Raw genomic sequence first — 21,649 nt, forward strand, 5'->3', positions numbered from 1 at the left:
GAATAGATAACCAGTAGGAATGCAGGTGAAAACGATGTCTTTTTTCCTTCTGTGTCCTATAACTTAACTCATTTATAGCTCACAGTCTTCTAAAAGGTATCAGAGGATACCTAGACAACATGGCAAACTAGAACAACTTAAAACTATAATGAAAATAAAGAAAACGATAATTAAAATCAAGTGGAGTCAGAAGTGGGACTTAAGTACATGCTAGAAATATACCATTAATTTTTGAACAGCCACAGGGAAAGATACATAAGACTGTTATAAAACTTTTCCCACAAGGTTAAAAAGAGCTTGATGCTCAAGAGTAGCAGAGTTGAGATTAGAGAGGTGGAAGTCTCCCCGAGATTCTCAGAAAAAAGAATCCTCATGTACATAGGCACAAGCCCGTGTCTTCCTCCTGTGTGCCTCCACCAAAGCAGGTGGACTTCGCAAGTGCCCGCTGGAGTGGGCATTTCAGTACAGAGCAGTGATGCTGCCATCCATGCGGCGCTCTAGCGCCCGTGCTTCATTCAGGAAGCGGCCTTAGAGTTTACAGAGCAGCGCTTTTTAGACTTCAGCCCATGCATTAACTTCAGGGGTCTCATGATTCTCTACCCTCCCCCTCCTACCTCCCCAAATTGTATTCTCACTTTGTGCCTGTTTGGTATGGAGAGAATTCATAACTTTTGCTAAGTTATTCAAGGAGACTATGATATGGCACAAGACCCAGTGATGTAGTAGAATGAAGAGACTCTCAGGGAAGCTTTCATAAATGTTTTTCTCTCAGGAGAGCTTCTGAAAAGTACAAAATAGTAGAGTAGTGGAGTTGAGATGATCCTCTTCGACAAGTACCTCTTCTTGCTTGCCAATTAGCACACAGCTGTGTGTGTTAACAAGCCATGAGCTCTGGATTGCACCAACATGCTCTTAAGAAAACGGAGGAGACTCATAAGGATGGTGCCTGCATGCTTACCTTCCAGGTGACCTGGGTGTTCTCACTAGCAGGGGTACAGTTGTGATCCGAAAGTGTTTTAGAGATAGCTTTTATATGTGGATAAATGAATGATAAAACCCTTAACATGAATTGTAGATTGGAAACATTGTAAAGCAATGATAACCTAATGCCCACCTCAGACTGAAACTGCTCAGTGAAGCACTTAGTTTAAGCAATGTGACTTCCTGTTATGCCCTCCAAGATAGACTGATACAAGGAATGCCTACCCAGATAGCTAAATAAGGTTACTGATATGGTATTTTAAAATATAAATCAGCAAAGAGTTAGGGAGCAGGCTGTCTACCAAAAATTATGAGACTAAGCAATCCATAATCCTTCTTTCTGGCAGAAATTAAATAACAGGACCAGTGGTCTGTTAGTGCCACTTCAAGGTCAGAATAACAGCTGTGCTACCAGCATATGCGTGAATGCTTAACTTCTCATTCTTTTAAGTTAAGGGCGGGGGCTTATGTAGAACTCAAAAACATCAGGAAATACTTAAGGGAAACGTTTTCAAAAGAGCAGAAGCAAGAGCTTTTTTCTATTCCTCACCTCCAGTAAATTGTCATTATGTATGTATAGCAAGAGACCATTGCAACTCATGCTGTCACCTGAGGCAACTATGGCTCTAGGGCCGGCCCTACATGCACTTTGCTAGTTGCAAGTCTAATGACCATCATTGCTAAATCGGCTTTCAGTCCCTATGTTATTTTCATTTAACCTGCAGCATTTGATACTTACCACCCTATAAGTAAAGCGGTAAATAATCTCATAATTGTTCGGACAGATTCTTCTCTAGGCTGTAGGACAGATTCTTCAGAAGATGGGACAGAGAATCCTTATGGAACATAATGGTGGGGAAGCGAATGGATGGTCACTAAGTCCAGGTTAGGCTGCTGCTGAGTGAGTGCTGCCGAGGATAAAACTTGAGGATATCAGCAAGGAAGTATCGTGAGGAAGTATTTATTCCAAGGGAAGGATCTTAGGCTGCATGAGGCTCATAGGACTAGTGGTGGATTCGTTAGGGACTGGAAAAGTTGTTTGTGATCAGAAGGTTAATGTTGGAGTTGGAGTTTGCAGAGTAGGAACAGTTCTGGATCAGGAGAAGGTCCATGTGGTTGGTCATGGACGCATGGGGCTGAAGTGGAGGGGAAATGAAAATCATTAGAAATGCATAATCCCTCCAAGTTGGCTTTTTTGACAGTGTCCTGTATCTTTATTGTACAGTTCTTTTTTCACCCCTTTGTTTAAATTATTTGGCCTCTAAACAGCAAAAATTTTAAAATAATGTAGACTAATCATCTCTTAAACTAGCAGAAGATAATAGGTGCTCAATAATCTTTGTAATTGAGAAAGAACTTTCCAGCAGTGAGCCCTGTAAGCAGTTGGACAAACATGGAGCACCACATTTTATAGGGAATCCCTGCTGTAAGTGGGATGTGGATTCTTCTGGCACCAATGAGCCTTGGAGTCTAAGTAATGGTAAAGCATTTGAAATTAGAGAGTGTTCTGTAAGTGCAAAGGAGAAATGTTATGCTTTGTTTATACCACTTTATTCCATTTTTCCTGGTTTTTAGTTTCACTCTCTATTTTTTCTCCTTTTGAAGTGCATTAGTTACCATGGAAACAATGGTATCATTGGAATTCATTGGTATGGACAGAGTTTAGTAATATCCACAAGAACATTTTGAAGTTAATTTAAATGATTTCTTAAAAACTCAATCAGATAGAGGACGGAGGGGAAGAGATGAACTATTAAATTCTCTTTTCTCTGCCTGTATGATATCAACTCTGCCAAATCCTTGATTATCTCAGTAATAGTAGACAAACCATTTTTTTAAAATAATATTTTCAATCTTGTACATTTTTAATTGTGAGTCCTTTAAGTGTTGTGTCATTCTCACCCATTTATCTTGCCTTCTTTCACAAAGGAGGCCCAGGCTCCTCAGTCGGAAGCCTTTCCCCACCAATTGAACTTTGAGAGTCAGGGATTTCACTGGCCAGCCCTTTCTTCGTAGGTAATCTTCTTCCTAGCTCTTGCAAAGTATGTTAAAGTATATTTTCCTCTCTTACTCCATCTATATGTAAGAGATCACTTGGGTACTTTTAATTCAGTAAATAGTTATCTCTTTTACAAATACATATGTACTGATACTGAGTGCCCTCCCTAAGCAGAGCACTGGGATAAGCTCCTTTGGTGATGTTTTTAAAATGAGGATGAGGCCTTTTCCTTCAAGCACTTTATCACCCAGTAGACTAGCTCCATCATGGTGCAGAGACCCTAAATTCTGAGGAACAAGAGGCTGCTTTCTTCTCTGGGCTATCAAGGAGCTCTTTCATGGGAAAGTCATGATGTTTTTTCACATCCCTGTAATTTTTCACATGCTGGTCCCTTGCCTGATAAGCCATTGTCAGCTTGGGACCTCATACTCATTTTTCAAATCCCTGCTTAGGCATTACTTCTTCTGGGAAGTTTTCCCCAAACTGCCAGAAAAGGTTAATAATTCTTTTTCTGAACACCTTGAACATATATCTTGTTTGACTCTTATCCCACTACAGGTCTACCTGTCTCCACTGAAGAACTGGAGTTTCTGGAGGGCTAGGAGACATGCCTTAAGTTCCTTCAGTGCCCAGTCACCTGGCACATAGCAGGCACGGGATACATCCTCACTCTGACCTTTGACCTGGGGTACACTGCCCTCCGCAGTCTGCTGTCTTCTTCCCGCCCAGGTCACAGGCCGCGCTGCCTTGCGTTCTCGCTGCCACAGCCGAATTGCTTGCCTTCCACTTCTTTGAGATTTCCAAACAGTTTCTCTCCTCACTGCCCTCAGCATGCTGTCTTTCCACCTAAGAAAAGTTTACCCTTATTTTTCACCTCATAGCTCCTTTTTATCCTTTGGTATTTAGCTTAAACACCTTTTTCTCTGGGAGACTTGCCCAGACCCTGTTAACTAGGGTAAGGTCTTTCAGTGGTTCTCAACCTTCCTAATGCCGCACCCTTTAATACATTTCCTCATGTTGTGGTGACCCCAATTTCATTGTCACAAATTGAAAATAATTAAAGCATAGTGATTAATCACAAAAACAATATGTAATTATGTATGTGTTTTCCGATGGTCTTAGGCGACCCCTGTGAAAGGGTCATTTGACCCCCAAAGGGGTTGTGACCCACAGATTTGAGAACCTCTCTTCTAGTGTGTGATCCAGTAATTCATTGTTTCCCCTTTGTAAGCATTTCACATCCGTCAATACTTTCACATTTATAGCGCCATGCTTACTGTCAGCCCTGTGGGTGTATGGACCACTTACCTCCCTCTGTGCCTGGAGTATAGCTGCTCCCTAGATACATACTGGATGAATGAGTGGAGTAGAGTTTTCATAGGCATATCGAGGCATGGAGGGACAGAATTCAGTCTGAAAAGAATCAGGAAATCACAAGTTGTGTTCAGGTTTATTCAGTTTGTCTGTAGTTGAAGTAATATGTTTAGATATGTCTATGCTAGGCCCAAGTTTGGTCAAGACTCAAAACACTAGGCTGGGCTAGAAATTTGGGACTTTCTTCTTCAGATTTTTAGAGGAGCCATAAAGAGTGCTGGATAGGGAATAGACAAAATTTGAATAGAGCTTTAAAAAGATTTAATCTGGTGGGGATGAAGAGAAAGGGTAGGAGCCAGGAGAGTGGGAGGCAGCAAGGAAACATTTTTTTTTTATTGTCTAAAGTTTTACGTATGTCTCCTTTTTTCCCAATTGACTCCCCCTCACCCCCAAGCAAGGAAGCATTTTCAGTGTCATAGTTATTCACACTGCAGGTTGTGACCCACCATGAGCCATGAAATCAGTACAGTTAGAGATATAACCAAAGTTGTAAAACAATTGCTCTTAGGAAGACAAAGTATTATTTCATAAAGATTTGTTCTCATAATACTCTCCAGGTCCAAACTGTAAATTGTGCTGCTATGAACATAGGGGTGCATATATTCTTTCTGCTCAGTGTTTTGGGTTTCATAGGGTATATTCCTAAAAGTGGGATCATGGGGTCAAATGGGAATTCCATTTTTAATTTTTTGAGGGAATTCCATACTGTTTTCCATAATAGCTGCACCAGTCTGCATTCCCATCAACAGTGCACTTGAGTTCCCTTTTCTCTGCATCCTCGCCAGCACTTGTCGTTTGTTGATTTGTTGATGATAGCCATTCTGTCAGGTGTGAGGTGATACCTCATTGTCGTTTTAATTTGCATCTCTCGAGTGATTAGTGACTTTGAGCATTTTTTCATATGTCCCTTGGCCTTCTGTATGTCCACTTTCCAGAAGTGTCTATTTAGGGCCTTTGCCCATTTTTTAATTGGATTGTTTGTCTTCCTTTTGTTAAGTTGTATGAGTTTCTTATATATTTTGGATATTAATCCTTTATTGGTTGTTTCATTGGCAAATATGTTCTCCCATGCAGTGGGCTTTCTTTTCATTTTGTTGATGGTTTCTTTTGCTGTGCAAAAACTTTTTATTTTGATGCAGTCCCATTTGTTTATTTTCTCCTTAGTTTCCTTTGCACTAGGAGATGTATCGGTAAACATAATGCTATGAGAGATGTCTGAGATTTTGTTGCCTATGGTTTCTTCTAAGATTTTTAAGGTTTCATGACTTATACTTAAGTCTTTTGTCCATTTTGAATTTATTCTTGTGTATAGTATAAGTTGGTGGTCTAGATTTATTTTTTTGCATGTCCCTGTCCAATTTTCCCAACATCATTTATTGAAGAGACTGTCTTAACTCCATTGTATGCTTTTGCCTATGTTGTCAAATATTAATTGAGCATAATGGCTTATAGTGTTATGCAAAGCGAAATAAGGCAGTCAGAGAAAATAAGTATCACATGATCTCACTCATATGTGAAGTCTAATGAACAAAATAAACTGATTAATAAAATAGATCCAGAGACATAGAAGCATGGAACAGGCAGACTGATGAATTTCAGAGGGAAGGCAGGAGGATGCAGGGCAGGGAGGGGGGTGATTAACTGGGGAACTTATATGCATATATGCATAACCCATGGACACAGACAGTAGAGTGGTGAAGGCCTGGGAGGAGCGGGTGCAGAGTGGAGAGGCTCAATGGGAAGAAAGAACAACCAAACAAAGGAGCCATCTGTAATATTTTCAACAATAAAGATAAATTTAAAAAGAAAGACTTGTTCTCAGTATAAACCCATCTGTATATGTTTATATTAGATTAAGATGTAAAACATTTCTCTTATAAGACAGTTTTAATAAATTGAAAAAACACTGGTGTAGGTGATAGGCAGTAAGGCTCAGATCTAGAATAATAGCAGTGAAAGTGGAAAGGGAAATACATGTAATTGACATTTTGAAGGAAGGATTGACAGGCTTGGTAATTGATTACATGGGGTAAGGTGGTTAGGAAAAAGGGGCAAAAATCAAAGGGATTTTGAGTTATGCTGCCCTTAATAAATTTTCCAGGGGCTGTTTTTGTGTTTTTGTTTTTTCCTCAGGATAACAGTGAACTAGAAATTAGAGGTTAGATTCCCAGTCACAAATCCTTGCCCTTATTCTCTGAGGGTTGTGATTTAAAACTGTTTGGCAAGGAGGAGACTGGTAAAGAAAATGATTTGGTGTTGGCCTTTGTAACACTATACACATCACAGATGTATGAGACCATCTCTTCTCACAGAACCAGATTTATTATTTACCTGCATATTTGTAGCCCCTTATACAGAAGTGGGGTTTTTTGTGTTTTTGTTTTTAGCTTTTAGAGAGCTGTATTCTTTAATCATATAACCTCTTTCATGGTTTTTAGTTAAATTACTTTAGAAATTTTTAGGCAGTAGGGTACTGCTTACAAAAGCAGTTTTACATAATCATAAAGAGAGGTACGCTAAGGAGCCTGAGTGCTAGAATTCAAATCCCAGCTCTGTCACTTTGTGGTTGTATGACCTGAACAAGTTACTTAATCTGTGCCTTGGTGTTCTCATTCAGAATATGGGGATTATAGTGGTATTTCCCTTAGACAGTTGAGGTGAGAAATTAATGAGATAATGCACATAGAGGATCTAGTACAGTGTTTGGTAGAATCTAAACACTCGGTGAAAATATAATGTCATATAATTAATGCTTATTATAATTACTTTTAGAATATTATTATGAGATGGATAAATTGATAAGCCACAGGTGTTTATGTATTTGGCCTAGGTATTTTTGTTGTTGTTAATCCTCAGCTGAGGATATTTTTTCCATTGATTTTTAGAAAGAGTTGAAGAGAGAGAGAGAGATAAGAGACACATTGACTGGTTGCCTCCCAAACATGTGCCAACTGGGGCTGGGGACCAAACTGCAACCCAGGCACATGCCCCTGACCAGGAATTGAAACTGAGACCCTTTGGTCTGCAGGCTGATGCTCTAACCATTGAACAACCAGCCAGGGCTGGCCTAGTTATTTTGACAAGTATGTTTATTTGCTAATAAGAATTTTAACAAGAAATTTTAAAAATTTTTAGGTAAATAGTGTCTTTGAGATTTCCTTATTCCTTTTGTATATTAGCTGAGCCTAAATTGTTCTCTTCACATAGACTTATTAAGTTTCTAAAGTTATTTAGAATCTAAAATTCTGCATTATTTAAAATATGCACTATTTAATGTAGGCTAATTGCTATTACAAATGGATCTCAAAATATATAGTGATGCAAATGCACTAGAAGTTTATTTCTTCCTCATGTAAGCACTACTAATAGGTGAATAGGTAAGCAGGGTGGCCTTCTTCCATAAAATCACTTAGGCTGTTGGAACCTCTGCCATTTTGAAATGTGACTTCCAAGATCACCCTTGGGGCCATTCTCATTTGAGCCTGGCAGAACAGAAAGATAGTCCAAAGGCATGTGCATGGGAAGTTTGTATGGGCCAGGACCGGCTGTGATGCTTCTACTCACAGTCCACTAACGAGAATGCAATCATGTGACCACACATCATATTTTCCAAGGAGCCTAAGAAATGTGGGTTAGCTATGTGCTGAGGAAGATGAGACCATGATTCTGGTGACCGTGAGCTATCTGTGCTACAGTTCACTTTACAACTAATACAGGGTGGGGCAAAATAGGTTTACAGTTGTTTGTATGAACAATAATTCCATTAATTAACAAATAATAATACAAGAATAAATTATGTTTGTGTACTCACAACTGTAAACCTACTTTTGCTGGCCTTGTATATTAGACTTGTGCTGGTCACTGAACTTTTTTTTTATATATATATATATAAATAATTCTGAAAATTCTTTAACTGGTTCATCCTTGCAAGTAGTTACTTATTTTATAAAAAAGAGTTATAAATTTTGCTTTTCTTGTGGTTTACTTTTCCTACTGCTTAAAAACAAAAAACAAAGAAACAAAAAAATCCTACTGTGGTGTTGAACTTTTTAGTATTTATTTGAAAGGGTTAATGATTATATTGTCTTCTAAGAGAAATTAGGTGATCTTAAAACCTAAAGTAGATGATTCTTATCAATGTTTTCTTTCCATTTTCCATTTTTATTACCAAAGACTCTACACATTGTTCTTAGTGATGAGGATCAGAATTGTGACTTATTATTTTTCTGGCAGAGTAATCATTCATGGTGGTAGGTTATCTATTTGGACCAGGAGTTTTACACCTTCACCCTTGAATGCTTCCAAAATTCATGTGTTCAATATCGGTCTTAGAGCTTTATCAGCATCTAGTTTGTCTGCTGTACCATCCAAATCCTATTTTATTTAATACCTCAAGCCTACCTGCCTTAAAAATGATTTAGAAATAGGCAGTCTTATATGAAAATAGAGGCAAGTGACGCATTTATTCTCCCCTTTTCATTCTTGAGCATAGTTTTTCCTCTATGTGATCATCAGGTAGTCTCACTTAACTCTTCAAATACCTCTGATATATTTAAAGTATCTTTCATTATTGGCTTTTAAGGCCTTGTAAAATACTGTTTGAATTCTTTCTTGGAATACGTAGTAACTAGCCACATGGCATATTACATGTGGCTCTCCTCCTCACAATTGGATAATTTTTCCATTTTAAAAAAATGACGTTTCTTAAATGATAACCTTTATAAGATGGTTGCATTCTTCACATTTCAGAGACTGGGGATGTATGCTCATGTGTATCTTTCCCCAGGATCTCAGAAGTCCATGTATGCTTTAAACTAGAGTGCTATTCCATGTGGTTTACATGGATTAAATTGATCTAACCCTCACAACAACCCTGCAAAGTACATAATGTTAATTCTCCCATTTGGCAGGTGAGGAAACTAGTACAGAGAGATTAAATAACTCACATAAGATTAAATACTGTAGCTCATCCACCTGTTCAGTGGGCCTCTGGGATCCTATCATAAGCAGCCTGCTTTCTAGAGTCCACATTCTTTTTTGTTTTATAGTGAGAGTGGAAGTGAGGAAAGGGAGAGACAGAGAGAGAGAAACATCATGTGAGAGAGACACATCAGTTGGTTGCCTCCCACACATGCCTTGTCCAGGGTCGGGGAATCGAGCCTGCAACCGAGGTATGTGTTCTTGACCAGAATTGAACGCCAACCTGAGACCCCTCAGTCCCTGGCCCAGCGCTGTAACCACCGAACCAAACTGGCTATTAATTGCCATTCCTCTGGCTTATCCAGAGTTGAGGTTTAGTAATGTGGACGTCATGGAATATCACAGGGTGAGAGATCCCAGGGAACAAGAAGAGTCTCCATTAAATTTGAGTACCATTGGGGTTCTGTGTCTTCAGGGGTGGGAACCCTTTTCTGCCAAGGGCCATTTGGATACTTACAACATCATTCACGGGCCATACAAAATTATCAGCTTAGAAACTAGCCTGCTGTAGTTGGTCAAACATTTAATTAACTCACCCCTAATGCCCTGGCAGGGCCAGACCAGATGATGTCATGGGCCTGATACGGCCCTCGGGCTGGATGTTCCCCACCCCTGGTCTAGGAGGACAAATGAAGACAGGAAGCTGGTGGACTGAAAAATGGCAGGAGTTAAGGGACCTTAGGTTCTGTTTATAGTCAAGATAGGTATAATGAGGGAGTTCAGGGCAAGGGGAGTTCCGTGGCCAGGAGACAGGACTGAAGTCAGGTTTGACTGCGTCAGTGAGTGGTGAAGATGGTTCAGTTTCGGCCCTCCCTTATAACTGTGCTTTTAATTACTATGTTAAGTCACCCACTAAACGGTATTGACTCATCAGTTGTTTCAGGCTACCTGGTTTCATGAACAAAATCCTCTAGTCCACTTGCTTGCCATTTTGTTTGGTGACTTCCACATACAAACCAGTGACCCAACTGGTTTGAATTTTGTCTCTGTTATTTACTAATTTTGGGACCTTGAGCAAATAATTTAGCTTCAGTGTTTTGTGACCTATCTCATAGGTTACTGTGATAGTTAAATGAGGTTATAAATATAGTTCTTAGCATAGACCTTAGCACATGGTGAACCATAGCTCTGGATGTTATTGGTGTAGTGGTAGATTCTAGAGATCATTATAACCCTTCATTTTAGAATTTAAGGCATAAAGAGGTTGAGTTATACCTCAAACCCAGAGCTAGTTAGTTGGTTCCTGAAAGGAGCATGAATGCCAGGCTTCCCGTTCATTTTCTTTCCATGCCAGGCTGCTGCTTCTGAAAGAAAAGACAAGAACATCCATCTCATTTTTTAAAATTATAAAATCTGTGTACATGCTTCAAGGAATATACCAAAAACTGGTTAAAGGCTAATGGAAACTGAAAGGCACTTCCATTTCAGTTATTATTAGTTACTCTCTATTTAACAGTGAATTTTTTCTTAAATCATAGTTTTTAATCCTTGTGACAGGTTCCAACTAGCAAGAATTTAACCTGATTGTAAGCTTGAGAAATTGGGTTATATAGTAGCCTAAAAATCTTGCTTGTTACTTACCTGAATCTGGGTTTAAAATGCCACAGAGAAATTAAAATTGGGACCTTTTGAGCCTGCTTATTGATTCAGTTCATTTAGACACAAAAAGCCAATATTCCAGAGCAATGCTGATATTTTAAGAGTGTCAAAAATTTTTTAACATATTTTTATTGATTTCAGAGAGGGAGAGAAAGAAACATCAATGATGAGAGAGAATCATTAATTGGCTGCCTCCTGCATGCTCCCTACTGGGGATCAAGCCCACAACCTGGGATAGTTCAGTCCTCAGACCGACACTCTATCCACTGAGCTAAATCAACTAGGGCAGAGAGTTAAATTTTTAAAAGTTAATAAAAGAAGTACCCTTCTGAGCCAATGATGGATTCGAATAACATAAAAATAACATATAAAAGGTTTGTGGTGGCTGATGTTAAGCAGACATGTAGCATTTACTCTCTCTCAGTAAAACTAGCTGAGGTAAAAATAAAAAAGGATCTATACTTTGATGAGCCACTAAAAACTGATTGAGCATGCTTGCAGCTGCAACTCCATGATATTATGTAAATTAAGCTATGGCAAAGCATCTGTTTTCTAATGTTTCTGCTATCAAATGATACACAAAATAGTTCTACAATAAGCACAAACAGCTTAACAAGATATATTCACATGATATAAGACTTTATGTGGCAGGGGTAGGGAGTGGTTGTGTGGACATGAATTCCTTAACAGAAGAATTCTTATCAACAAAATTGTAATATGGATATTCTAATGTTCTTATATTAGCTGCTCCTGTTTGAAACTCTTAGATTAGAGCAGTGTTTTCTAATCTTTTTAATGCTCAAAGCTCTCTTTTATTTTTTAAAATTTACCTTTATTGTTGAAAGTATTATAGATGTCCCCCTTTTTTCCCCATTGACCCTCTCCACCCCCTCCACCCACCCCCAGGCCTTCACTGCACTATTGTCTGTGTCCAGGGGTTATGCATATATACATACAAGTTCTTTGGTTAATTTCTTCCCGCCCCTTTCCCCCTTCACTCTGGGAGTCATCAAGATTCTCTTTTAAATTTTCTCCCAACTAACCCCATATTTTGAAAAAGTTATCTGCTGCATAATCTGCATACCTTATTAATAAGTCATTTTTCTCTTTTTAAATTGTGTGTGTGTGTTTGACTGTTGTATGAGCTTCTGAATAGAAGATAGTCCACATGAGTGCTATCGCAGTTGATAAAATTTCAACTAAAAGCAAAGAAACTTGACAGTTTATCTGTCCTGTACAGTCTTGTAGGTAAATGTTTTATTTCTATTCATTTAAAAAATATATTCATAAATCACACCCTGATAAATGTTTTCGGGCATTGTTAGGACCTTAAAACAACATTGGGTAAGAGAACTACCAAAATAAGTTCTATAGCCAGGGTTTCATTGTCTATAACAGAACTGCTCAATCTATAATAATAAAAGTATAATATGCTAATTAGACTGGATAGCCTTCCAGATGTCCTTCCAGATGACCTTCCGGATACAGCTGCCATGGCGGGGGCCGAGCCCCTTGCATGAATTTTGTGCATTGGTCCTCTAATAGAAATACAAAGGTGAAGTAAATTTTAATAAAATACTTGACTCAGTATATTTAAAATACTATAATTTCAATATGAAATCAATATAAAAATTGAGATACAACCAACAAAGGAATTTTATTAAAAATACTAGGAATTCTTAAAATTCAATAAAAAAAAGCACCATCAGTAGGAAAAAAATAGACAAGCAACTTAAGCAGACATTTTACAGAGGAGAATATACAAATGGCCAATAAACGTAAAAATATGCTCAACTTCAATAATAGTTATGTCAATGACAATTAAAACCACAGTGCAAAGGAGAGCTGGGCACACAGTCAGGAAGAACAAAGACAAGGTAGAATGCACCTGCAGCTCTGCGTCTTTCTTTCACCACAGGAAAACTTTAGTGTCATGCCTAAGGCTTTCCTTCCACCTCCCAGATCTCATGCTGCTTTACTTTTGGTGAATTTTAACCAGGAGCCACATGGTTCCCAATATAAACAGATTGACAGTGGAACAATCCAGCACCACTAACTATGATAACACACTCACCATATTTGCTAAAATGAAAGAAGACTGGTGATATCATGCTGTAGCACAACTGGAATTGCTGGCAAGAATGAAAATGGGTAGAGCTTCATTGGAAACTTTGGCATTTTTTACTGAAGTTAAAAATGTATAACATAATACCTAGCCAAAGAGTACATGTATAAAAAATTCATAGAATTATTATTATTATTATTATTATTATTATTAGTCCTCACCCAAGGATATTTTTCCCATTGATCTTCAGACAGCACGGAAGGGAGGGAGGAGGGGGAGAGAAAGAGAGAACCATCAACATGAGAGAGGTTGCTTCCTGCATGTTCCCCAACTGGGGCTGGGGATCAAATCCACAACCAAGCTATGTGCCCTTGACCCAGAATTGAATCTGTGACCCTTCAGTCCATATGTCTATGCTCCTACCATTGAGCCAAAACCAGCCAGGGCAATAATTATTTATAATAGCCAAAACCTGGAGACAACAAAAATTATCCTTCGAGAGATTGAATAATTGTGATGGTCATCATAGAATTAGGACTCAATGAAAATAAACTACAAATATACATGGTTTAGCTAGATGAAACACGCAGACACAAATATATATATATATATATATATATATATATATATATATGTATATACACACACACACACACACACACACACACACACACACACACACATACACACACACACACTAGAGGCCTGATGCATGAAATTCATGCATGGGTATGGCCTGCGATCAGGGCCATCTTCCCCAGCTGCCTGCAGCCGGCCCCACCCCCCCCACCGCCACCCACTCCTGGTTCCTGGTTCACCATCTAGTAATCAGTGCCTGACGGCCGGGGGAAGAGACTGAGAGGTCAAATATTCCCGCCCGCTCGCCAGCCCCACCCCTGCCACAGGTGGCCATCAGGTGATCGGAGCCTGCTGGTCAGGGAAAGGGACCAAGAAGTGGTCAGTGTGCCTCATAGTGACTGGTCCAGCAGTCGTTCTGGTCATTCTGCCGTTAGTGTCGATTTGTATATTATCCTTTTATTATATAGGATAGTATTATTACATTCATATCAAGTTCAAAACCAGACAAAATTAATTTATGATGTTAGAAATCAGGCTAGCTAGTTTATACTTTTAAGAATGTGTCTTGGAGAGTATACCAGGAGATTTCTAGGATGTTGGCAATGTTCTATTTCTTTACAGAGTTATGGTACCATGGGTATACTTTATAAGTCCATTTAGTCATACACCTATGATCTGTGTACTTGTGTGTATGTATTCATGATACACTTCAGTTGAAAAGCTTAAAGAATAATCTGTAAACTTAAAAAAATATATAGGGATATTTTACATCCTTTTACTCTCACTAAGTCTTCGATATCCAGTGTGGATTTTACACATCTCAATCCAGACCAGCCACCTTTCAAGTGCTCAGTAGCCGTGTGTGATGAGTGGCTACCTTGCTAAATATTGCAGGTCTAGGACCCACTATTTCATTTCAGAGCTTCTCTGGAGTTAAACTTTTATTTTCTGGTCTTTCCTTGGAGTGTAGGTGGGAAGAAATGGGAATTGTTTCTCCCAAGGACCTCATGTTAATTTTACTGCTCCTCTGTTTTTATAGAATCTTTTCTACTTAAAAAAGATGGTTGTTTTTGTGTACAGGTTTAGAAAATGCCCAATAAACCATCATTTTGGTTATTTGTTCTTAATGCTTTATTTACCATTCTTTACATGACCAACACTTTTTTAAAAAAGCAAACAGTTGATTCAAGTATGATATATACAAAAGGGCACAAATTGTAAATCTATAGTTTGATGAAATTTTACAAAGTGAGCACATTTACTGTTTGTTTTCAAGAAACAGAGCATTACTAGTCCCCAGAAGCTTCTGCTGTGTGCCACTTCTCAGTCGCTGCCCCCAAAGTAGGACCCAAACTATAACCCCCAGGATTAGTTTTGTCTGTTTTTGAACTTCATATAAATGGAATTATAAGTATATACTTTTGTGTGACTTGTTTTGCTTAAAATTATATTTGAGAGATCCACTCATACTCTTGATTATAGCTATAGTTCTTTAATTCTTATTGCTATGTAGGATTTCATCATGTAAATATACCACAATTTATTTGTCTTTGTTACTGTTAATGAATATTTTGGGATAATTAGTGCCGTTATGAACACATTTGGTCATAAATTTTGTTGAATATTATGTTCACATTTCTGTTATCATATAACTGAGTGCGGAATTACTGTGCCAGAGTGTAAACATATATAAGTTTAAATAGATAACTACCAAAGGATTTTCCAAAATGGTTGTACCGGTTTACACTCAGCTGTAACTGTGAGTGTAGTTGTTCCTGTCCTCACCAACATTTGTTATTTTTTGTTTGTTTGCTTTGTTTTTTGTTGCTGTGGGCTGGGTTATGTGTGCAAATAATCCTCAAATTTCGGTGGTTGAAAACTGCACCAGTTTATTTCTCTCGTGTTATATGTCTGTCATGGTTTGGCTTCAGCACCCCTGGGCACTGCTCTTACGCTGTACTGATGGGACAGCCACTTTTGGAAGCTTGCTGGTCACAGGAGCAGAGGGAGCGTAATGGGGAGTGAGCACTTAAGGCCTCTGCCTGATGTGGCACCTGTCACTTCTCACGTTTCATTATCCAAACAAGGACATCTCCTCACCTAATTGCAAAGAAGAAAAATCCTTACCCTGTGCCCGGAGGAAACGAGTATTTTAGGCAAAACCTATCACATCTGAAACGACTGATTTCAGAGAATATGGCCCTGGTTTAGTGTTTGTCTAAGAAAATAAACACACAAAGACAAGTCCTTTTAGTTTTTCCATTCCATGTTGTTTTTAAAACCCTGCAGTCCTGAGAAATGAGTCTATTACAACTACAGGATTGTGGTCCCTCTTGCTAAAAACTCCTTAATAGCGTCACTGTGCACTCATGCAACCCAGACACGATGTGGCCTACAGTCCCTGCCTTTCAAGCCTCCTCTCATGCCAACTCAGGCCACACCTCAGCCCACACACACTGACCTTTTGGTTCCCTGAAGGAGACACGCGCTCTCTACTTCTGCCCTGAGTGCTTTCCTACCTTTCTCCTTGCTTTTACCTGCTAATTCTTTGGCTTTTCGGTCAAATATTTCCTCTAGGAGGTCCCCCGTGACTCCGGGGTAGATAGAGTCTTCTCTTTTCTATGCTCTCATAATACTCTGTTGCTTTGTTTCCAGACAAGCTGTTCCAGAGTTTTGTGTGTGAGCATGTGTTGTTGTTTTTTCATCTTCACCCGAGGATATGTGATGCTCATTTTTGTTTTGTTTTGTTTTTAGAAAGAGTAAGGGAAAGAGAAACCTCATTGTGAGAGAGAAGCATATATTGGTTACCTCCCATATGCGTCCCTGCAACCTCGGTATGTGCCTGACTGGGAATCAAACCCTCACCCTATTTGGTGCACGGGACGATGCTCTAACCAACTGAGCCACCCAGCCAGGTCTGTTCTAGTTTTTAAAGTCCATTTTTGCGCTATTATTTATTCAATCTGTTTCTCCAATTAGTGTGCAAGCTTCAAGGGAGCAAAGATCAAGCCTGTTTTGCTCACCGCTGTATGCTGCTGCTTCTGTTTATCCCAGTTACTGGCGTGTAATAGGAACTCATTAAATATTAAGTTTGGTTATAGTTTTATGTTTGTGACATTTATGTGGTCTTGAGGAGAATGTGTTCTCTGGTCCTTAGAGAACAATTTGATACTAAGAAGTTAATCACACAAACTGCTACACTGTTGCTCCATGCCTCTGTGTCTTGGGACATCTGAGAGAATCCAGAGTAGGGATGCTTTTCCCATTCTCTCTGGATTAGAGTAACCCTCACCTAGACCTTCACATTATTTAAATATTTTTTCTCCTCCTGTTTTTTGAGTGATATTTTCATGTTTAACTTAGAAGCCCTACAGTCAGAGGGGATATATCACATTTAACATAAATGGCAGTGAGTGTATTATATAGACATACTGAATAAATAAATAAGTTGTGTGATATTAAGGTGTGTGTTTTTTTGTTTTGTTTTGTTTTGTTTTAGCTTCTGGAGATGATACTGAATTACCAAAACATGTTGTGATTTATTTTCGTGATACTTTGCATTAGCAAAAGGACATCTGTTAGATGCTTGGAAAATGCTTACCTACATCTTTATGTCCCTCACTGTTTGTCTTCATTTACATGTGTTGTGGGAAACTTTAGTCTTTTCTGTTTCTCTTTTCATAAAGAATAACGAATTTGATCACTTTCTTGTCTATATGTTTCATTGTGGACTATAGGTTCTGTTCATCATTTAAAATGCAAATGTTCTAATAGAGATATCTCCTATAATGATAATCTTATGGGTGGAGTAGATAGGATGAAGCAGACATGGTTATCTGTAAGCCTCTCATAGTTGTGTTCCCCATTTTATTCTAGAAGAGAACCTTTGCTTCTCATTAATAAGAACTGATGGGAAGCAAAGGAACACGAGTAAGGATTATATTTGCAGGGCCTCTCTGTTTAAGAAATGTTTATTAGTTATCTATTTTGTGCCAGAAGCTGGGGAAACTAAGAAAGAGATGAACACTTTCTATAAGGCTTTACATTTTTGTTTCAAATGGTAATATTCTAATAAGCTGGGTTTCACTCTTTTGCTAGCTGTGCCAATTTTATCGCCTACTGAATGTGGATAATAAGGTACCCATCTCATAAAGTTCTTCTGAGGAGTAAATAAGATAGTGCATTTCAAACACTTAAATGTTGATTTTTATTTACCATGAGACTTTGTCCACAGTTAGCCTCTTAACTACTTATTCTCCTGTGTTTCTTCTGCTTGTTTTTTCCATATTGCCATCAGAAACACGGATCCGATTGCATAACATTACCTCTTGTATACTGTCTTCTCAACTTTAAAAAACGTTTGTGGTTTTCTGTTGTCTCAAGAAGAAAGCCTCAAATACATGGAAGGCATTTAACACCTTACCATCTGAACCTGACCTTTCCTACCAAAGTAGCTTCTGCCTTCGCCCCCACTAGGTTGCAGCCCACGTAGGCTGCACACATTGTATTCCATGGGCTTGTGCTCTTCCTTCTGCCTAGAATTCCTGATACAGCCTTAACTCCATCCTCACCCTCACCCAGAACACACAGTCCTCTATGGGCAACTCCGAGATCCTCTTATTCTTCCCAGGTATAAATCTTTGATCCCTGTCATTTATATCTCTTTAGCATGTATCACATTATTAAAATGTAATTAAAGTGTTTTACTCTCCCACTGGCTTGTGAGTTCCTTGAGAGGAGAGACCTTAACTTATTCATCATTGTATCACTAAAACCAGTAGTCATGCAGTAAAAATATTGAAATAATGAATTGAAATTTGGTTTAATTTTGTTTTGATTTCAATGTATTCTTATTATTCCAGGTTCTGGGCCTTGTTCAAAATATGAGTGTTTTCCAGTGTCCAAAATGCAAACACAAGACTCATATTTTTGGTGCTGATGGTGCAAGGAAACTAGCACAGATCCTTGATCTTGATATTCTAGGTAAGACCATAGAATATTCTTTTCTTAAAATATATTTTTCTTGATCTCAGAGAGGAAAGGAGGGGGAGAGAGAATAGAAACATCAACTATGAGAGAGAATCATTGATAGGCTGCCTCCTGCACACCCCACACTGGGGGCCAAGCTCACAACTTGGGCATGTGCCCTGACTGGGAATGGAACCATGACCTTCTGGTTCATAGGTCGATGCTCAACTACTGAGCCATGCTGGCTGGGCATGAGTATGCTTTTGCAGAGGAAATGGTAGAAGGGAAAATAGAGATCGGGTATGGTGATGAAAAGTGTCTCAGAAAGTGATGAATTGCTTTTGGCTTTGTGTTTTAAATTAAGTTAGTTTAGCGCAGTTCTATGTACTAAGCTTTCTTCGTTTTTTTCTAATACTTCATTTGTGGAAGGCTTTTTAAAAGGAAGTTTGTTCTGCCAATTTTGATGCTTTCTGCTATTGATAAAAACTGCTTATAACTTGAATTTGAGAAGAGAGTTTTGTGGTCTGACTGTGGATTGAAGCCCACATTTTAATGGTCACTAGTTTGTTGCACTGGGAACACATCTCTCAGTTTACCGGTATATACTAGTATGAAAATACCTGTTCATTATGTTGCAGCAAACTTAGGGAGTGTCACTTCTTGGTGCATATGAAAAAATGCCTTCCTGATCAGTTCTGAATTTATCAGTTCTTCTGCTCTAGAAAGACAATATTTTCTGTTTTCTGGAATCTTCTTATATGTGTTTGCCATGTGTATAAGAGATGGCATTTGAAATTTACATTGCATATACTGTTCATATTATTGAATTGAAGGATTAATTAGTGTTATGAGAAGTGAAATCATGTGTTAATGGAATAAAACACAGATTTTTGATAAAACATGACTTTTAAAAGGTCCACAAGCAACCTAATGAACTTTATAGGACATATGTTTTGATATTCTGCTTATTGAATGAGTTTCTGTTCTGGGGAAGGCAGATGTTAGATGTTGAGTAAGGGAGCCATAGAGTGAGTTATTAGTTATAGGTAGTTTACAATTAAGATCCCTTTAGAGATCAAGGAATTTCAAAACATACTCTATTATAATTACATTTCTAAAAGTTGATGTTAAATGTATTATTGTTATTATGCATTTGTCCCATAGCAACCACTACAATACCAGGTGAATACTAATGATATATTTTGATACATTCTTATAAATGTAGTCACTAATTATATTCTGCTACTGTTTTTCATTTAACCTAAAAAGTTCAGTTTCTTAAATCTGCATAATAACATAACAGATTGACATTCATTTATATAATAAAGTAAATGTATAATTATAATGGCATTATTGAATTATATTGACTATATTATAATTCCCTAATTTATAAATGGGTGGTACTGTTTTGTAAGTCAGTGATTTAGACTTTGAAACATATCTCCTAGAGAAACAACCTCACATATGGAAGTTATTTTTTAACCAACAGCTCAGAAATGTATAGTTACACTAAAAAAGTATCAGCAACACTGATTACTGATCTCAAAACTGGATAATGCCAGAGACTGCTGTCTCTAACAGTGTATGGGAAAATGATTTAGAGCTCCAATTCAGGGCCATCTCCTCCTTTTAATGCAGTCCTAGGGGCCCAGACATAGTGCCCGTGAACTTGAGCAGGGGCTCCAATAATGGAGAGGTTGGAATTGGAAATTAGAAACTGAAATAAAACAAAGAGCTCTCATAGCTATGGCCTCTGACTGATTGAAGCCCCCAGGCACCCTCATTGGTCTCTTACTGACTCTCTGGCTGCCTCAGTTTATTTCATCCATTGGGCTGTGTTTTGAATTTGGCAAAATGGCTTTTCAGAACTTTATCCGTATTTATCTACAGGGACAGTTTATGCATGGTAGTTAAGGTCTCACGTTATCTCACAGAAACCCCTTTAACTTATGTCTCTGAAATAGGCCCTCCTTTCCTTCGGACCTAGCCATTCCTCATACCTTTACTCCTTTTTATCCTTCTCTGTATACAGCTGTGGCCCCTTACCACTCTCACTATGCCGCCTATTTTCTAACAAGATTTTACTCTTTTTTGATCTACGTTTCTGTATCTATGGGAGGATTGTGAATCTCTGGAAGGCAAAAATCATGTCAATGGGTGGTATAAAGGAGAAGGTTTTACTTTCATTTTTCCCAGTTCTATAATAGCATGTTCATAAGTCAAGAGTAAAAACCTTTATGAGTTTCGAAGTATTTTCTATAACATATATTCTCCTGCCTGTTCCTGTGACAACTTCTTATAGTCTTAGTTGATCTGTAGAATAGACACAAATTTACTAAAAAGGTAATCTTTAAATGGTTACCTAAATATTCATATATTTTGTCATTTGTCTATTGAACATTTAGGAAAGACTTAAAGAGTGGGTTAAGATTTCAAAATGTGCTGACAGGAGGAGCATACTTCATAATATAAATTGTAGTAGGTTTGTAATGTTGTAACATATAATCTGCATTATTTACATTGCCTGGCATGGTGCTGAATGACTTTATATAAAACACGTGTATACACACATTTCAATGACCTTCCCATGGATTTGGAGTGGTTCTATGAATGCTGAGTACCATGACGAGTCAGCTCTTCTACTTAAGGCTCCATTTGCTGCCTTTTAAATGTCAGCATTTGGGAAGCCATCATTTGTGATGGTGTGGTGGAGAGTCAGCTGGATGGTGAATCCCAGCGTTTCCCCTATTACACTACCTAATGGTAATATATCATCAGCCAAGACACATCCTTCCAGACCTCAAGTCTGCATATTGGAGATTCTCACTGTATATGTCCTGAGGTCTCATCAAGCTCACAAGTTTTAATGCTAAAAGATTAACCTATATATAAAAGCCTAAGTGACCGTTATGACTGAACGACCAGAACAACTGGTCAACCAGTTGCTGTGACGCGCACTGACCACCAGGGGGCAGGCATTCAATGCAGAAGCTGCCCCCTCGTGGTCAGTGCGCTCCCACAGCCAACCTCCCATGGCTGGCCAATCTCCTGCGGCCCCTGCCCCCGGTTGATCAGGTAACCTCCTGGGGCCCCTACCCCAGGCT

The 21,649-nt window shown here is 38.5% G+C and overlaps 1 protein-coding gene across 1 annotated transcript in view; it reads left to right on the forward strand.

Moving 5' to 3' along the window:
• Positions 1 to 21,649, forward strand: part of NUBPL (NUBP iron-sulfur cluster assembly factor, mitochondrial) — a 228,652-nt gene that overhangs the window by 193,728 nt on the left and 13,275 nt on the right. Inside the window, exon 9 of the mRNA XM_081103156.1 lies at positions 18,440 to 18,560. Coding sequence (XP_080959282.1) covers positions 18,440 to 18,560 — 121 coding nt within the window. The remainder of the gene's footprint in view (positions 1 to 18,439; positions 18,561 to 21,649) is intronic.

The sequence above is a fragment of the Myotis nattereri genome (genome assembly GCF_964212035.1).
Source record: "Myotis nattereri genome assembly, chromosome: 1".
Taxonomy (NCBI): domain Eukaryota; kingdom Metazoa; phylum Chordata; class Mammalia; order Chiroptera; family Vespertilionidae; genus Myotis; species Myotis nattereri.